General features: G+C 41.2%; 1 protein-coding gene across 1 annotated transcript in view; it reads left to right on the forward strand.

The window, feature by feature from the left end:
- The window catches only part of LOC129102063 (astrotactin-2-like), a 238,733-nt gene that overhangs the window by 195,028 nt on the left and 29,327 nt on the right, over nt 1–14,378 (forward strand). The window contains 2 exon segments of the mRNA XM_054612005.1: nt 4,714–4,847; nt 6,772–6,920. Coding sequence (XP_054467980.1) covers nt 4,714–4,847; nt 6,772–6,920 — 283 coding nt within the window.

A 14,378-nucleotide genomic window follows, 5' to 3' on the forward strand; every position in this document is an offset into this window, starting at 1 on the left:
TGTAATAAACGCAATGATGCAAGATTTGAGGTGTATTCCCTCATTGTCTATGTATTGATAACCTCTCAAGTTGCTCTTTTCTTGGGCTTGACTTTCTATAAACCTGATCTTGACTTGAATTTGGCTGTAACCAGTCTTGAAATTGGCTTGGACTCGACTAAGGTGGTCTTGCTTACAGGCCTGGGTTGTGCACACAAATACACACATGCACACAGACACTGCCCTGTTTTAGTGCCAGAGCAAAATACCCCAGTGGATAAATAAAAAAGCTAACGCCTGTGGAGCTTGCCTGTGGTCCTATGTCCTGTGATGCTGTGACTGAGTTATGGCAAACCTTTTGAACAAATTGGTTGTGAGTCTAATGGGTCAGAATGCTTTATATCTTGTCTAGTGGCCGCTGTCATGCTCTCACCATAACGCACTACTGCAGCCCCTTGCCAGTTGTGTGTCTAGAACATTCTCAGTGGGGGCAGGAGGGGGCTAAGAAGTAAAAGAGCAATAACATCAACAACACCAGAATGAAAGCAGTAGGAGCATTATACAGAAGAGCAGGTTAAGTATGCTTTTAATGGGTGGGCAGGTATACTAATCTAATGCACACATAGAAAAAAAAAAAAAAAAAAGCAAATTTTGATCCCAAGAACATCACTTCAGTACCAAGGAGAGTGCACGCTCATATAAGTAATAATTAAACAGATTCTAATAAACTTTCTATGGCCAGTACATACTACACTGAATTGCCAGTTTAGTACACATAGCTAGAACTAATGCAGTTTAATACAACAGTACTGTAAAATATTCCGTCATGAGGGTTCAAAGGTTTTGTTTTTAAACTAGAGAGGCGTTGCTTCCACTGTATGATAATTTTGGAGAATGTAGTTAGTGGTGCTGTTGAACTGTAGTGCATTATACAGAGAGGAGTTTCTGTTTTTAGTCTACCATTATTGACATGAATGGGTTGGGCAAAATAATAGAAACACCTGCTAGAATAACACAACATTATGACCTGAGTTGTTGTATTAGTATGCATTGGTAAAACTATAGGTGCACCTAATAAACTGGACACTGAGTCTAGGTTGTAGTCATTATTTGGTCCATAAAGCAATAATTACATCAGCAGTAGTTAAGACTTGCCCTTTATGCTACAGACAAACAACCAAATTGACTGTACTGACCCTAAATCCATCTTTCTATCACAAAGAAAGACCTTACCGAGACAGCCACCTGACGATGAAGGCAGAATTGATAATTATTTGATTAATCATAAAGAGGTGAATGTCCAGCAGACGTACTCTTGTTTGTTTCCATTGAAATCTTACATTTTTGTCAAATTGTATTTGTTTTTCGTTTTATACTCCCCTTCTCTGTTGGCTTTTTTTTATTTTTGTTGGCTTAGATTTCTGATTTTGTTACACACAATAAGATAGCACTCTAACAAAAAAGTCATTTTTCTTTGCTGGAATAGTCAGATTAGCTTAGACCATCCCCAGATAGTGTGGCAATCCTAAAAAGCAATACCTGCTGTTTGAGGGTCCTCCATTGACATGGCAATCCCCTATCAACCTCTGGGTGAACCAACCCTCCAGCCGCCTCCAGTGTCCAATTTCCTGGAAGTTCTACTTCTGATAAGCTTCCTTGAAGCAGCCCATTGGTTCCTTTGTTAACCCCATTAGCCCTGAATGATTGGAAATGCTACATAAATGCACACACACACACACACACACACACACACACACACACACACACACACACACACACACACACACACACACACACACACACACACGTAAGTCACCAATGATGGTGTCCTGTGTGTGCTGACTAAGACTCTTTACCACCACTGGTGATCATCTTATAAATCAATACTGTGGGCCAGCTGGACAATGTTTTCATGTATTAGCCTCTGAAAACGGACAGTAATATGGTCAGCTTAGAATAGAAAAACAGGGTAATACATTAAAGAGGTCACAATGGCCTCCCTTGCCTTCTTGTAAGTCACGACAGGCTTCTACGAAAGTGAAAGGTCCAAATAGTATTTTGGTGCCAGTGAGTCTGCTAGGTTTAGATGATGTCAAGGCTTGGAATTTGTGGCTGGTGTTGTTGCTGACGCTGAGTAGCCTTGTTGTTCTGATCTTGTCTCTGTTAGCAGGGGCTGATTACATTTCAGCTCAATTTGTTCAGTATCGATAAGTTCAATGGAGATGAATTGTGGCATATTTGTTAAATGGTAGAACCATGTGCCGGTTCCTGAAAGCAAATCTGTTATGACTAATCAAAAACTGTCTTACACTGTTACAGTCAGATAGGACCATCTTTATCAAAACACTTGCTTTATATGAAGTATAATGGATAAGGTTTGCTTGTTACCTCTATTTGGCCAGCACAGAATGTATATGGATCTATAGTGTTCTTGGAAATGCAGGATCTGTGGTTAATCAATACAGTGTAGGGTATCTACCCCCTTTCAGCTTTGACCTCTCCCTGCATTTAACACAGAAGTAATCTCTCCTGGGCATCTCAACGTGTCATCTCACAAAAGTATATAAATGGCTGTTTTCACAGCCACGTACTTGACATATTATCACTTTGTATGTTTTAGCTGTCATTTTTCCTTGCTTTTCTCTAAATCCTCATCTCTGCTTTACCTCCTGTGCCCCCCACCAAACCCCCCCAGCCCATTCTCTAAACCACAATTAGATTCCCTGTTTACCCAGTGGAGACTGGCTTGCATTACTCTTCAAACATAAACACGGCAGTAATCACTTTGTCTATTTTTCACATGTGCAGCCATGCAATCAAGTGCGCAGACCCATATGGGGTTTTTCTAGGAATCTGGTGGTGGTATATGCATGGCGGTCCTGTGGTCTTTCTGTCTTTTGCCCCTAGCAGCGGAGGTCATTTCTCATTTCTCATATTTGTCTAGTCTGTCTGCGTGCATAGACCTTAGGTCCAGGTTTTTCTTGTTGCCTTTGTCTGTGGACTGCTTCCCTTTGACATGAGGTGGCAAGACCCCTGCTGCTGTTGTTTTCTGGCAGCAGTAAGCCACATGGGTTCAGGCAAGGGGGGAGAAATGCAATTACCTTTTTCCCCTTTTTGGTTTTCTAGGGGGTTATTATATGGCCATGGATTGCAGTGCTTGCCTACTCCCTATAATAACTGCTCATTCAGCACGCTCATTTAGAGTGGCTTGTATTGGAGTATACATAATGGGAAAGCCTTCACTGCTGAAGGATCCTGATCCTGTCCCACAGTAAGGTGGGGAATGCTTTGAGAGTTAGGAATCTCCCTTTTTCACACCTCCATTCCCTTGTTCATTTTGTTGATTTTTTGCTGTCCTTTTTCCTTTGGTCTCTCCAGCCTCTTTATCTTAGTCTGCTGCTCATTTAGGTCACTTTCTCTGTCAAGATCCTCTGGCTTGAATGAAAGCAAGCGATAGTGAAATAAGTCAGTTCCCATGAAAGACTGTTGAGTCTCCTTTACAGCTAACAATGCAGTGTTGTGGAAATGCTAACATCAGCTTCTGAATGCATACCCTTACTCTTTTTTTGGTCAAGCCGTCTGCCTTTCTTGTCAAGACTATGCCCAAATTAATCTCAAATGTCACTATCACTAATCAACACGTTGCATAACTGTTTGTGTGCATGGTTGCATGTTCACAGTTGTCTGACAGATATGTGTGGTATCATCAGTTCCTTTGCTTTCGGATAAGTGAATGTCATCGTGTATTTGAACAAAGGAGGTGGTTTTCTCAGCTTTTGGTTGGATGCCTGGTACACAGTGATACTGTTTCCTCATGATTCCAGTGTCCTATTTTTGTGACCATGATCAAGCACATTTCCAAAGTTGTCTACACAAGGCAGCATTGGCAACCAGTTAGAGCACATAAATAACTGAGTGCTCCATTGATCCATGGGTTGACAGGGGGAACCACAGTGCTTGCAAACTCCCTTGAACTCACTCTCTATCATGCCTGTGGCTTTAGGAAAGCCCTGACATTATACTTTATTGCTTTGACGGTTATATTGGCATTTTGCTGCCTTTTAGAGGATGACTGAGCTTCTGCCTTTGATTTTTCGTTCACCCGTTAATGAAGCAGCACAAGGAGATGTTAGGAGATGATGTCATCTCCTAACACCCCCCCTCCCATCCCCTTCACAGATAGACCGACATCGACATCGACACTGACACCGACAGATCCACACAGAAACATACGATTGGCACAGCTTTCACACCTCCATCATAAAAGTCACAGTTACTCTATGCTATCATAGTGTAAGCTTGTCGATGATAGTGAGATGTTCCTGCCTTACGGTAATTGGGAATGGTGGGTATGAAAAGGTCATTCAGTGTGTGGGTGTGTGCATGTCTATCTTTGTGAGACCTTTTTTGAGTTTTAGACAATCAGGGAGAGGGCATTTCACAAACTGAGGATACTTTGGACAGTCCTCACTTCTTCGTGGTAAGGCTGAGTTTGATATGTAAGTGTTGTTGTTTAATTTAGGAGATGGGGAAAAGAAAAATGAATATAATCAGTTAGTCATCATGTGGACAGAAGTACAAGGATGTGTGTCTGTGTGTGTGTGCTGGGATATATGAGGGCAGTGGTGGGGGGGGGGGGTTGGGATGGGAGATGGGGGTGGGGCTAGCACAGATGGATGGGGAGCTTATGTTCCAAGAGATAATTGCATTTCTCTCACCTGTTACCCTTTACAGGCCTTCAAGAGCGCCACAATGAGCTCATACTGGTGTGCTGGAAAGGGCGATGTCATTGATAACTGGTGTCGCTGTGACCTGAGTGCCTTCAGCAAAGATGGCCTTCCTAACTGCAGTCCCCTCAGGCAGCCAATGTAAGTGTGAGGTGACGCCATGACACCTAGAAATTCATGCACAAGAGAGATTACATGGATGCATGCACTGATGCACCACAGGCACACTCACACACACACATGCACACACATACCTGTCTCCATTGACTTCTGGGTTACTTGGGAAAGTTGTAGACTCAAGCACAGTCCCGAAAGTTCTAATAGCTGTCAGTCAGCCCTTACACTCCTCTGAAAAGAACATGCTCTCATTCAAGGTGTCCTAATAATACCCTTGAGTCATCCACCCTAGCCATTGATGCCCTGAGAACCTTTAAAGAGAAACAGGAAGTTGAAAGGGCAATCATTTAAATGATAAGGTTACAATGAAAGCCTTTAATCAGGAATGAAAAGACAATATGCCTATTCGTATATAACTTTCAAGAGTGAATGAGTGCCAACCTTTATTGGCACCACTCTAGAAAAACAATAAAAGTTCAACATAGATATAATATAGTGTAGCTGCAAGAGGGATTCTGGTCCATGACCTAATGAAATATGCACTCAGTGTGTTTTCTTTTTTTGCAAAGGACCTCCACACATTATCAACTATAACCAAATGTTGGCGGCTGTGGCACATGCCGTAGAGCGCTTGACCCGCAACCACAAGGTTGGTGGTTCGAACAGGCAACATGCCGAGGTGTCCTTGAGCGAGACACCTAACCCCAAGTTGCTCCCCGGGCGCTTCATTGCAGCCCACTGCTCCTCCGGGATGGGTCAAATGCAGAGAATTGTAATTTCCCCATTGTGGGACTAATAAAGGCTTAATTATTATTATTATGTTGAACCAAATAATTGAAGAATTATTTATAAGGAAGATTTCCTCCGGATGAATCAGCTGACTTCTTCCTAGCTGTGACATACGTTAATGGCTTGAAAATAATTTACTGAATTATTTGTGAAAAAAATCTATGACTTTTAAAAAAAAAATTGGGAAAAAGTTGTTTCTTTTTGTTTTGATTGTGCAAGAGAAAATGTCATTGGGAAGTGTGCATCTGTATCTTTCAATACCAAATGTGGCCACAACGTCTAAACCTCCTTCCACTTCAACACTGTTCCTAAGGGCTTGAATGCATTGTTTGACAATACATACTGTTTCCATAAACATTGAAACAGGAATTTTTAACATCAACAGCCAAAAAACTGTCTGCTGATAAACTCCAGAAGAGCTATTAAATTGACCTTGTGGTGAGATTGGTCTTAACTCTTTAGCAATACTTTACCAAAAATATGTTGCAAAAGTATTGCACAAGTAGTTTGAGCACTATTATGGTGGTTTTGGTATTGATTTTATTTCTAGATTGTGGTTGTGGTTGTGGAATTGGAGAGGACGGGGCGAGTTGCCACAACGAGAGTTTTGGTCTTGCTTTCCCTGGGCCCATGCCTGCTGGCACGAAAGGGTCAATGAAGAGTCGCTGTAGCAACCAAATTTCCAATTCTGGCCAGTGCCAGAGTGTAAGAACAGTAAGAACCTGCAGTACTTATTATTAATGTCTGTGAGGATCAAACCGAGCAGCATGCTTTTTATGAAAGACGGATAACGTTCCTCTCTAAGCCATTGTAACAGACAAAGCTGGAGGGCAGGCAAAATGGTAATATTGTTCTTTTATCTCTTTTGAGGGATTAAAGAGGGAAAACTGCACAGGGGACACTTATGGAGAACAGGTGGCATCGGAATGCTGTTTTGTTCAAAGCTGCTGTTTGCCATCCTGGTGTCCAATGAAATACTGCTCAGGCAGATGTTTGACAGTCTCTACTCTAACATAACAATGACCACATGGCAGTCTTACTTATCTTTTTTAGGTTTATGCCCATATTTAAGGTATTGCACACACAGTGTCATTTGAAATTTTGGATGAGGGCAATAAACTGTTGTCTTAACCATGGCCTTTCTATGTTGCTCCATTAGTGTACGCCTAGCCCCTTACTTGGAGCCCTCAAGCACAATGGTGGCCCTGGAGTGGATGGATGTGGAGCCTCTGATTGGCTGCAAAGTTTCTGACTACATCATCCAGCATAAACGGGTTGAGGATCCCTCGGAGGCAGAGGTCTACACAGGTAAAAAACTCTATCCCAAGCTTAATTGATGTCATTTTTGTAACTGTGTAATTCAAAACCTATGATATGACGTGAGCTCAGTCTGTTTGCATGATTTATCAATTGGTTGTTTAGTTGATTGATTGGTTATTTTTTTAAAGGATTATTATCAGACAAAGAAACAAAAATGTATAAAGTCAAAAAGCTTACTTTCAACTTGGTCCCAAGATGTTAGCAGACAAAGAGAGCACAACAAAAACAAACCCGAAATCCCCCAAAATATCAACAAAATTTAAGAAAAATACTTAATAACTCCCATAACAAAGAACAAGGACAACTGAAATAACAGTATTATGTCAAATATAACTATACAATTGTTCGTCTGTTCCAAAGAAAAGAACTAACCTGACTTCTATAAGACCATATTTAAAGACCATAATCTGTAGCCAAAAACTGTTGCAAAAAAAGGAACTTCTGGCTACTTTATTCACTCAATTTAGTTAACATGAATGCACACTGGCCCTGGGATTATAGTTATGCTGAGTATGGACCATTTATATCTAAGAACACAAATATTGAGGAGCATACCCATTAATAGTATATTTTTATTCACAAGGCAGTTTATAAAGACATATTTCTTCAATGGGTTTGGAACATTCTTCTCCATGCCATAACTATGCACACTCAAATCACCCAGACAAATACAAGTACTGAGGAAGAGAATAATTTCTGTGTGGTCTGTGTGGAGTGTCTTCTTCCGTGTCCATTCGGGTTTCCCTCCAGTGCTCACAGATGTGGAAGAGGCTCTAAAATGTCTAATTGTGTTAGACCTGTGGTAGCCTTCTGACTAGCTGAAATTTTCACAGGATTCCACTGCATGTTTTTACTGCAAAAGAAGGAATATCACATTGTCCACAGTGTTCAAATAAATAGAGTATCTACTCAGTTACAGAAGTTAAGAGAAGGAGTCAAAGTTACAATTGGAGGGAATTAGGGTAAAGTTTTGGTCTGGATAGAGAACAGAAGGAAGAGCTAAGACTGAAGATGACGTAGGGCAATTTATCAAGCGCCATAAATGGTGCCGACCATTGTGCCGGAGGGCTAGGGAAGTGGTCATGGTTGTGACAAGGCGGAGGGGTGAGTCAGCAGAAGGGTGATAGGAAGGAATTTAATAATATTGGAGAAACGAGGTGGTCTGGAAGAATCTGGCTTTAGTCATTGGGTAGTATGGACAGGCCATCGATCACCCCTGGGAGGAGTGCTGATGAAGAGCGCACCAGCGAGCGGGGAAAGGGTACAGACAGCTAGACACAGGCATGCTGGCAGAGGTGAGGTAGGAAGGGGCAGATGGTGTGGGTGACTCACTCTGCTATGTGCCAGTCACCACTATAAATCATGTCATAATAGACAGTATAATACAGATTAGAAATCATTGTCTTTTTTTCTCTACTTTGTCTCTCCCTGTTTATCTCATGTTAGTCATCTTTGTCTTATTTACTCACAACTTCTTGTGAGTATCTCGACAAAGAACTTTGGTGAGTGAAAAGCTAACTTAGTTAAGTGCATTGATATGTGTGTTTAGTTTATGACCCCCTATAGAGGAGCAGGTAATGCTAATTGGCAAGAAACTCTGGCAGACCATGGTTCCCCTTCAATGGAAATATGTATTATGAACTGTGAGAGCATGCATCTGGAGAGGTCTCACTTCCAATGCAAATACCGAAAAACTGTCTATACTCAAAACCCTCGTTGTTTTCCAAACGGGGGGCTCAAGATTGCTGATACAAACTTGGAAAGCATTACAGGCATCGATTTATGAAATAATATGGGCCTCTTAAAATGATGAGATCTTGTTCTCTGGACTCAGCAAATAAAAGCCATAGTGTCATTTTCTCATACTTACTATGACTTATTTTAAAATTATTGGATTTGCACATCCTGTACCCACTCCTGGCTTCTTACTTAAGGACCATCTTTGACGCACTTTGTATGGAAATGTAAGTCTGTATAATAAGACCATAAGCTAAGATAATTAAGAAGTCCAGTTTAGCCTTTTGCCCTTCTCACCTTGTGGATACAAAATATCAAAATCATCCCAGGCTCTCAAGTTCAATTATTTCTGCTTTTTTCTCAGCAGTGTTCCTCTTGACTTTAACACACACACACACACACACACACACACACACACACACACACACACACACACACACACACACACACACACACACACGCACACACACACACACACACACACACACACTCATGTTCCCTGTTGAAGCTGCCAGTGAAACCAGTCTTCTACCATTGGCCACTGAGCAGATCTAATGGAGCAGTTTCAGGATACTTTGCTCGAGGGCATCTTGTGGGTTTTCGTGTTTCTCCTTCATTAGCCCAGTTCATATTTTCCAAGACTGTGTGATGATTTGAACCAGTGAGCTTGAAGTCAAGCCTTCCTCTCCAACCTTAAGGGTGGGAACAGACAAAAGGGTTATTTGGCTGATTTAGAGTAAACTGTAATGGACAATCTAGCCATTCATAGGACAAAATCCTGATCCAAAGCTTGGCAAGGGCTATTTGGCAATATAGATGGTGTTCAGATTTTATTTTTAAGAGAGAATATTATGATTAAAAAACTGATGTTTTGCAATTGGATATGTTATTAAGTGAGTCACAAATATGGAACACCTCACTGTTTTTATATGATCAAATTGCACCATTTAAACAACCCATTCTGAACTCCCACAGTTTGATGTCAGACAAGGGATTGTGCACTGCCAGCAGTACTCAAATCTAATCACAGTAGAACATTTTGAATACAATACAAACCAACCCCTTTCACTCCCAAGTTGTCAAATACTACTGATACAGGTGCTAAAGGGTGCATCGGAGTAACTAAACTAACTCTAATGTAAACCCATCCTTGTCTTAATTAGACGGTCAGCACAACTGATGTACATTAAGAGGGGGAAAGTATGGCAGATAGGAAGGTTGGATGGGTCAAACTAACATTGACTTTCACCGAGGAGGTCCCTGTTCATGTCCTGGGTGAAATTAGCCATACCAACTAATTTTACATAACTATCATACTTTACTAATGCCAGCTATGTAATAATCATACTTATTTAAACATACTCATTATAACCCAGCCACGATCTTTTCCTAAGCCAAACCAAGTGGTTTTGTTGCACAAGTTTACCTAAAAAGAAAGTAAAGCTACACTGGAGGTTTCAAGAATATGTGGGTAACAACGTACAAAGGACAGAGACATGGAGAGTGTGATTGAAATCAGAAGGTAGATGAGACACAGGTCAACATCTTGTGGTGGAGAGATGGGACTTTGACCATCGGTGACGTCATCAGTAGAAGGGGCAGCACTTGCTTCCAGGGGATGGGATTCAGCCCACGCCAGCATACGCAGAAGCTGAATTCTGCATTCACATCCGTTGCCAAGTTGAACCAGCACTTTGGGCTGGTGTCTGAGAAAGCGGACAGATAAACAGACAGACACACACAGACACTCAGCCATGTTTGAGCATGAGTCACACACTCAGAGCCCACACATTCAGCCATGTGTACACTCATACAGATGGTAGACAGAGAATGAGTGTGGAGATGCACACACTTGGATGCAGCTCTCAATGGGTTCCCAAAGCCATGTTTCTATGTCAGAGCTGTCTAGACTAGAATATGAAATTATACTGTATTCCCTCCTGAGATAGATATTGTTAAAAGTAGTCTTTTGACAATGAGAATAAGTCGGTCTTTATTTTATTGGCTTGAAGGTTTTCCCAGATATGGCTTCAATAATTGCAAGAGGGAATTGATTCAAGAGATTAATCTCATTGAGAGAACACTGTGTGCTACCTGCTTTTATCCTGCTCCTTTGTTTCATTTCAGGGCTATCCAAGCAACCTGATTTTAAATGGTTGTTATCAATGAAAGTTGTGTCCACATATTTTTCCTATATATATAATCAAAATTTTTAGATTAGTGCCAGCAAAATGCAGAATTTTAGAAATATAAACTATGCGATATTAGTTCATGGTTGTATATGAGAATATATCTTTGCTTACTCAATTGATGTAGAGACTACATCAATACATTGTAGACCTCAAAGCCTCCCCAGCAACAGCAGCATTCATTCACAAATTTCATCACCTCTGTGGGTTTAAATTGTGTATTTAAAACTTCAAAATCCCCCATCGTCACTCCCATTAACCCTGCAGATGAGGAGTTACATTTGTTTGAATTTTTCCACAAGCTGGGAGTGAGTTTCATCCATGTTAATAAGCTGATTTAAATGATGTAATATGCCACCCTTTTTGCTCGTGTTTTTCATCCGTACCAGCTTCCTGCATGAATGGATGCAATCATAGGGTCTTTGAAAATCTTGACAGTGAATGGTATCTTCTTCTAAGCTAATATCCATAGATGTTGCTAATGTGACTCCCTCTTGCTTTATGTAAATTATGTAAATTATATTATGCCTATACTCATAACATAATACAGGGCTGCACATTTTCTTGCAAAAGGCAACAGTGCTGAATGTAAAAGTCATGTCAAAGTTTTAGTGTGTTGTTTGGAGGTGCCTTCTTAAGTTGTTAACCATCCATCATTACGGTGGGGGGTGTAAGTATCAACCATGTTAGCTTACTAACTGACTGTAATACTCGCTAAGCCTCTCCTTGCATTTTTCAATTTCTTGCTCTGTGTACTGCGGCTTACGTCTGATTCCTGCACACACAAATGCATCATCATTCATTCGATCAGAATCAGAATTTCTTCAGCCATCATCTTGCCTGAAAATAGCTACAAATTTGACTTTAAACACAAATGGACAATATTATTATGCCCACATAAAGTTGGACAGTTTGCTATTCCAGCTGTGACGTCACCTTGATACAAGGAAATAAAGGACCTCAAAGTAAAAGCAGGTTACATAATAAACTGATATAATGAAGGAGAGTCTTAATGTGTTCCCTTGCTCTTTTTCTACTAAAATGGCTTTCCAACATCCTTCACATGGCCTCTGAAAGCAGGCACCACGAGGTTCCATTTTTAACTTTTTACATCGTTTGTTGACATCTCTCTACATTCCCTCTTTTTTAAAATGTCTTTGTCCCTCTTTGCATGTATCAGGAAGGCTTTTGAGGGGTCAGGTCATTTTTATTCATCACCCTGTTCCTCTCACATCTGTAAAAACCATCAGGCCCCTGTCTCCAGTCCTCTTAGATCACCCGACTTATCAGTGCCGTTTAGGGAAAAAAAGTAAACTTTTCTTAAAGGCTTCTTGCTGGTTGCTCACAAATCTTCCCTCCGAGGTCAACAGAGACTCCAAGATAGACCTGCTGCTTTGATATGCAAGGAGAGCAGCCGAGCCCTTAGTTCATATATCTTCTTGTTTATATGGGCATGGTGCTTTACTGGCAGCCCAGGTCTGGTCCCATATATGCATGGTTGTAAAGCATGGGAGGGAGAATCATGCAATATGCGTATGATAATATGCAACACCTGAACCATCACTGGGTTCACCTTTTTAACTGATTGCAATTTAATTTATCTTAACATTTTGAATTGTGAAGATCCCTCCATTGGTAAAATGGAACAACCAACTACAGCTTAACCTGATAGGAAACCCTGAGACCAACAAAATATTGAGTTTAAAGGGTTTACATGGCTATTTCAAGGCTGCCAGTGCCATATAGTAACACCTACGGTGCATACACAAAGTATCAACAGGCCTAAGTATTTTGTTAACTTATGTTAGAGTACTTGTGTCCTCTCATGAGTACTCTGACATACACCAGGGTTGATCTTAGTGCTCACATTAGCAGTTAATCACAAAAGGTTGTCTGCTTGCTGGCACTTGAAGAAAAAAGAAAATCCCATGTCAGTTCAGTCGCACATACCTCTGTCCTTGAATGCCTTCCATTTCCACATAAGAAAGCCAGGATTTGCTTTTTCCAAGAATTCTAACATAACTGTACCTGATCAACTTTTTGTTACCTCATGGCAACTGCTTAAACTCTATTACTGCTGGAACCACAGCTCACCCTGTCACCTACATGATACCGTTGAAGCTGGGACATCTATACATTTCTTAAATAACTTGAAAATTCAAGTTCCTGCTTACAGAACTGTTTAGACATTGACCTCCTGCATACACACAATAATGTGAGACCCAAGAATAGATTTTTCTAAAAAGAAAAAAAGATGCGCTGCTTGACTTGCAGAAATATGCAAAAAATGAAGGTTCTGCTTTGACACCTTGGTTCTATGAGTGAAAGTGTAATCCAATTAGGTGTTTGAAACTAGTACTTAGAAAATGGGGAAAGTCCTGCCATCATTCAGAGACAACATCCTAAGGTGACTTGTTTTTATAAATAAGAGCCCACTCTAAACCTTTTTTGGGAACAATGGAAATCAGGATAACAACACTCATCCAGCCAACCACTCATTCTGCTCTCTGAAGAGACTCTCATTTGTCAATGCAGTAGGCCCACAGGGAATCAGGTACACACAACTCTGACTTGAGCCATACAGAGTCAGCAATCATTCCAACAAACTTGCACTTTATGAAGGTGGGGGCACACACCCAGGGCAGGCCAATGGAGAGGCTGTGATCATCTCAACTCAGAACGATCGACCCATCCTTAAAGTGAAGTTGAAGGTTAGGTCACTGTGAAACCAAACGTTCTCTTGAAAAGATAAAACAACCAAAAAAAGAGAGAAAGTGCAGTGAAGCTATCATCTAGTTTGGGGAAGTAAGTACCGAGGGATTCCTGCCCAGGAACGTGCAACTGCAAAGAACAAGATGCAGCTTTACAATCTGTCTTGCCTGATCAGAGCAGTCAAAAAATACCATTTCAGAGTGTGCTTGATTTTAAGCAAGAGTGTCCTGTTTGTGTGATACAATCACAAACTATTTTGCTTTGATAGGGGGTTCCCAAGAACTCTGTCGCCATAGCAGATAAATACCTGCTGTTAGCTCAGAGCCTGTGTGCTCAACATAGCATGTCAGCATGCACAGCATGACGTGAGTGATGCAGGGCATTGAGAACAGCCGCGGCGTCACTGGAGGGTATCTTATTCACAATATCCATCCTGTCTTTGTCACGAGCAAGGATGAGGGTATTGCAGACAGTGTCGTTAGTGCCAACTTCCCGGTCCTGTGGGTTAGCATAGAAGAAGTCTGAACACGGCCAGTGCCAGATGTACAGATGGAGCAGACAGAGAGGGATCACCTGTTCCTACAAGGCCAGTAAGGCAAGAGGGGCAATGACTCACTGAGATGAAGCGGAGGTGAAAATGAGGTCATCCCAGATTGCAGTTAATTGTCTCAACGGGTGTACACGAGTGCTGAAAAAAGTGTGAGATTTAATGGACATACACAGTCCCATACATGATAGCTCATCTCGATCGGCAGGCAAATATTATAAAAAATTATATACATTTTGGGGCCCTGCCAGAGGAGATTAA

This window comes from Anoplopoma fimbria, chromosome 14 (genome assembly GCF_027596085.1).
Source record: "Anoplopoma fimbria isolate UVic2021 breed Golden Eagle Sablefish chromosome 14, Afim_UVic_2022, whole genome shotgun sequence".
Taxonomy (NCBI): Eukaryota; Metazoa; Chordata; class Actinopteri; order Perciformes; family Anoplopomatidae; genus Anoplopoma; species Anoplopoma fimbria.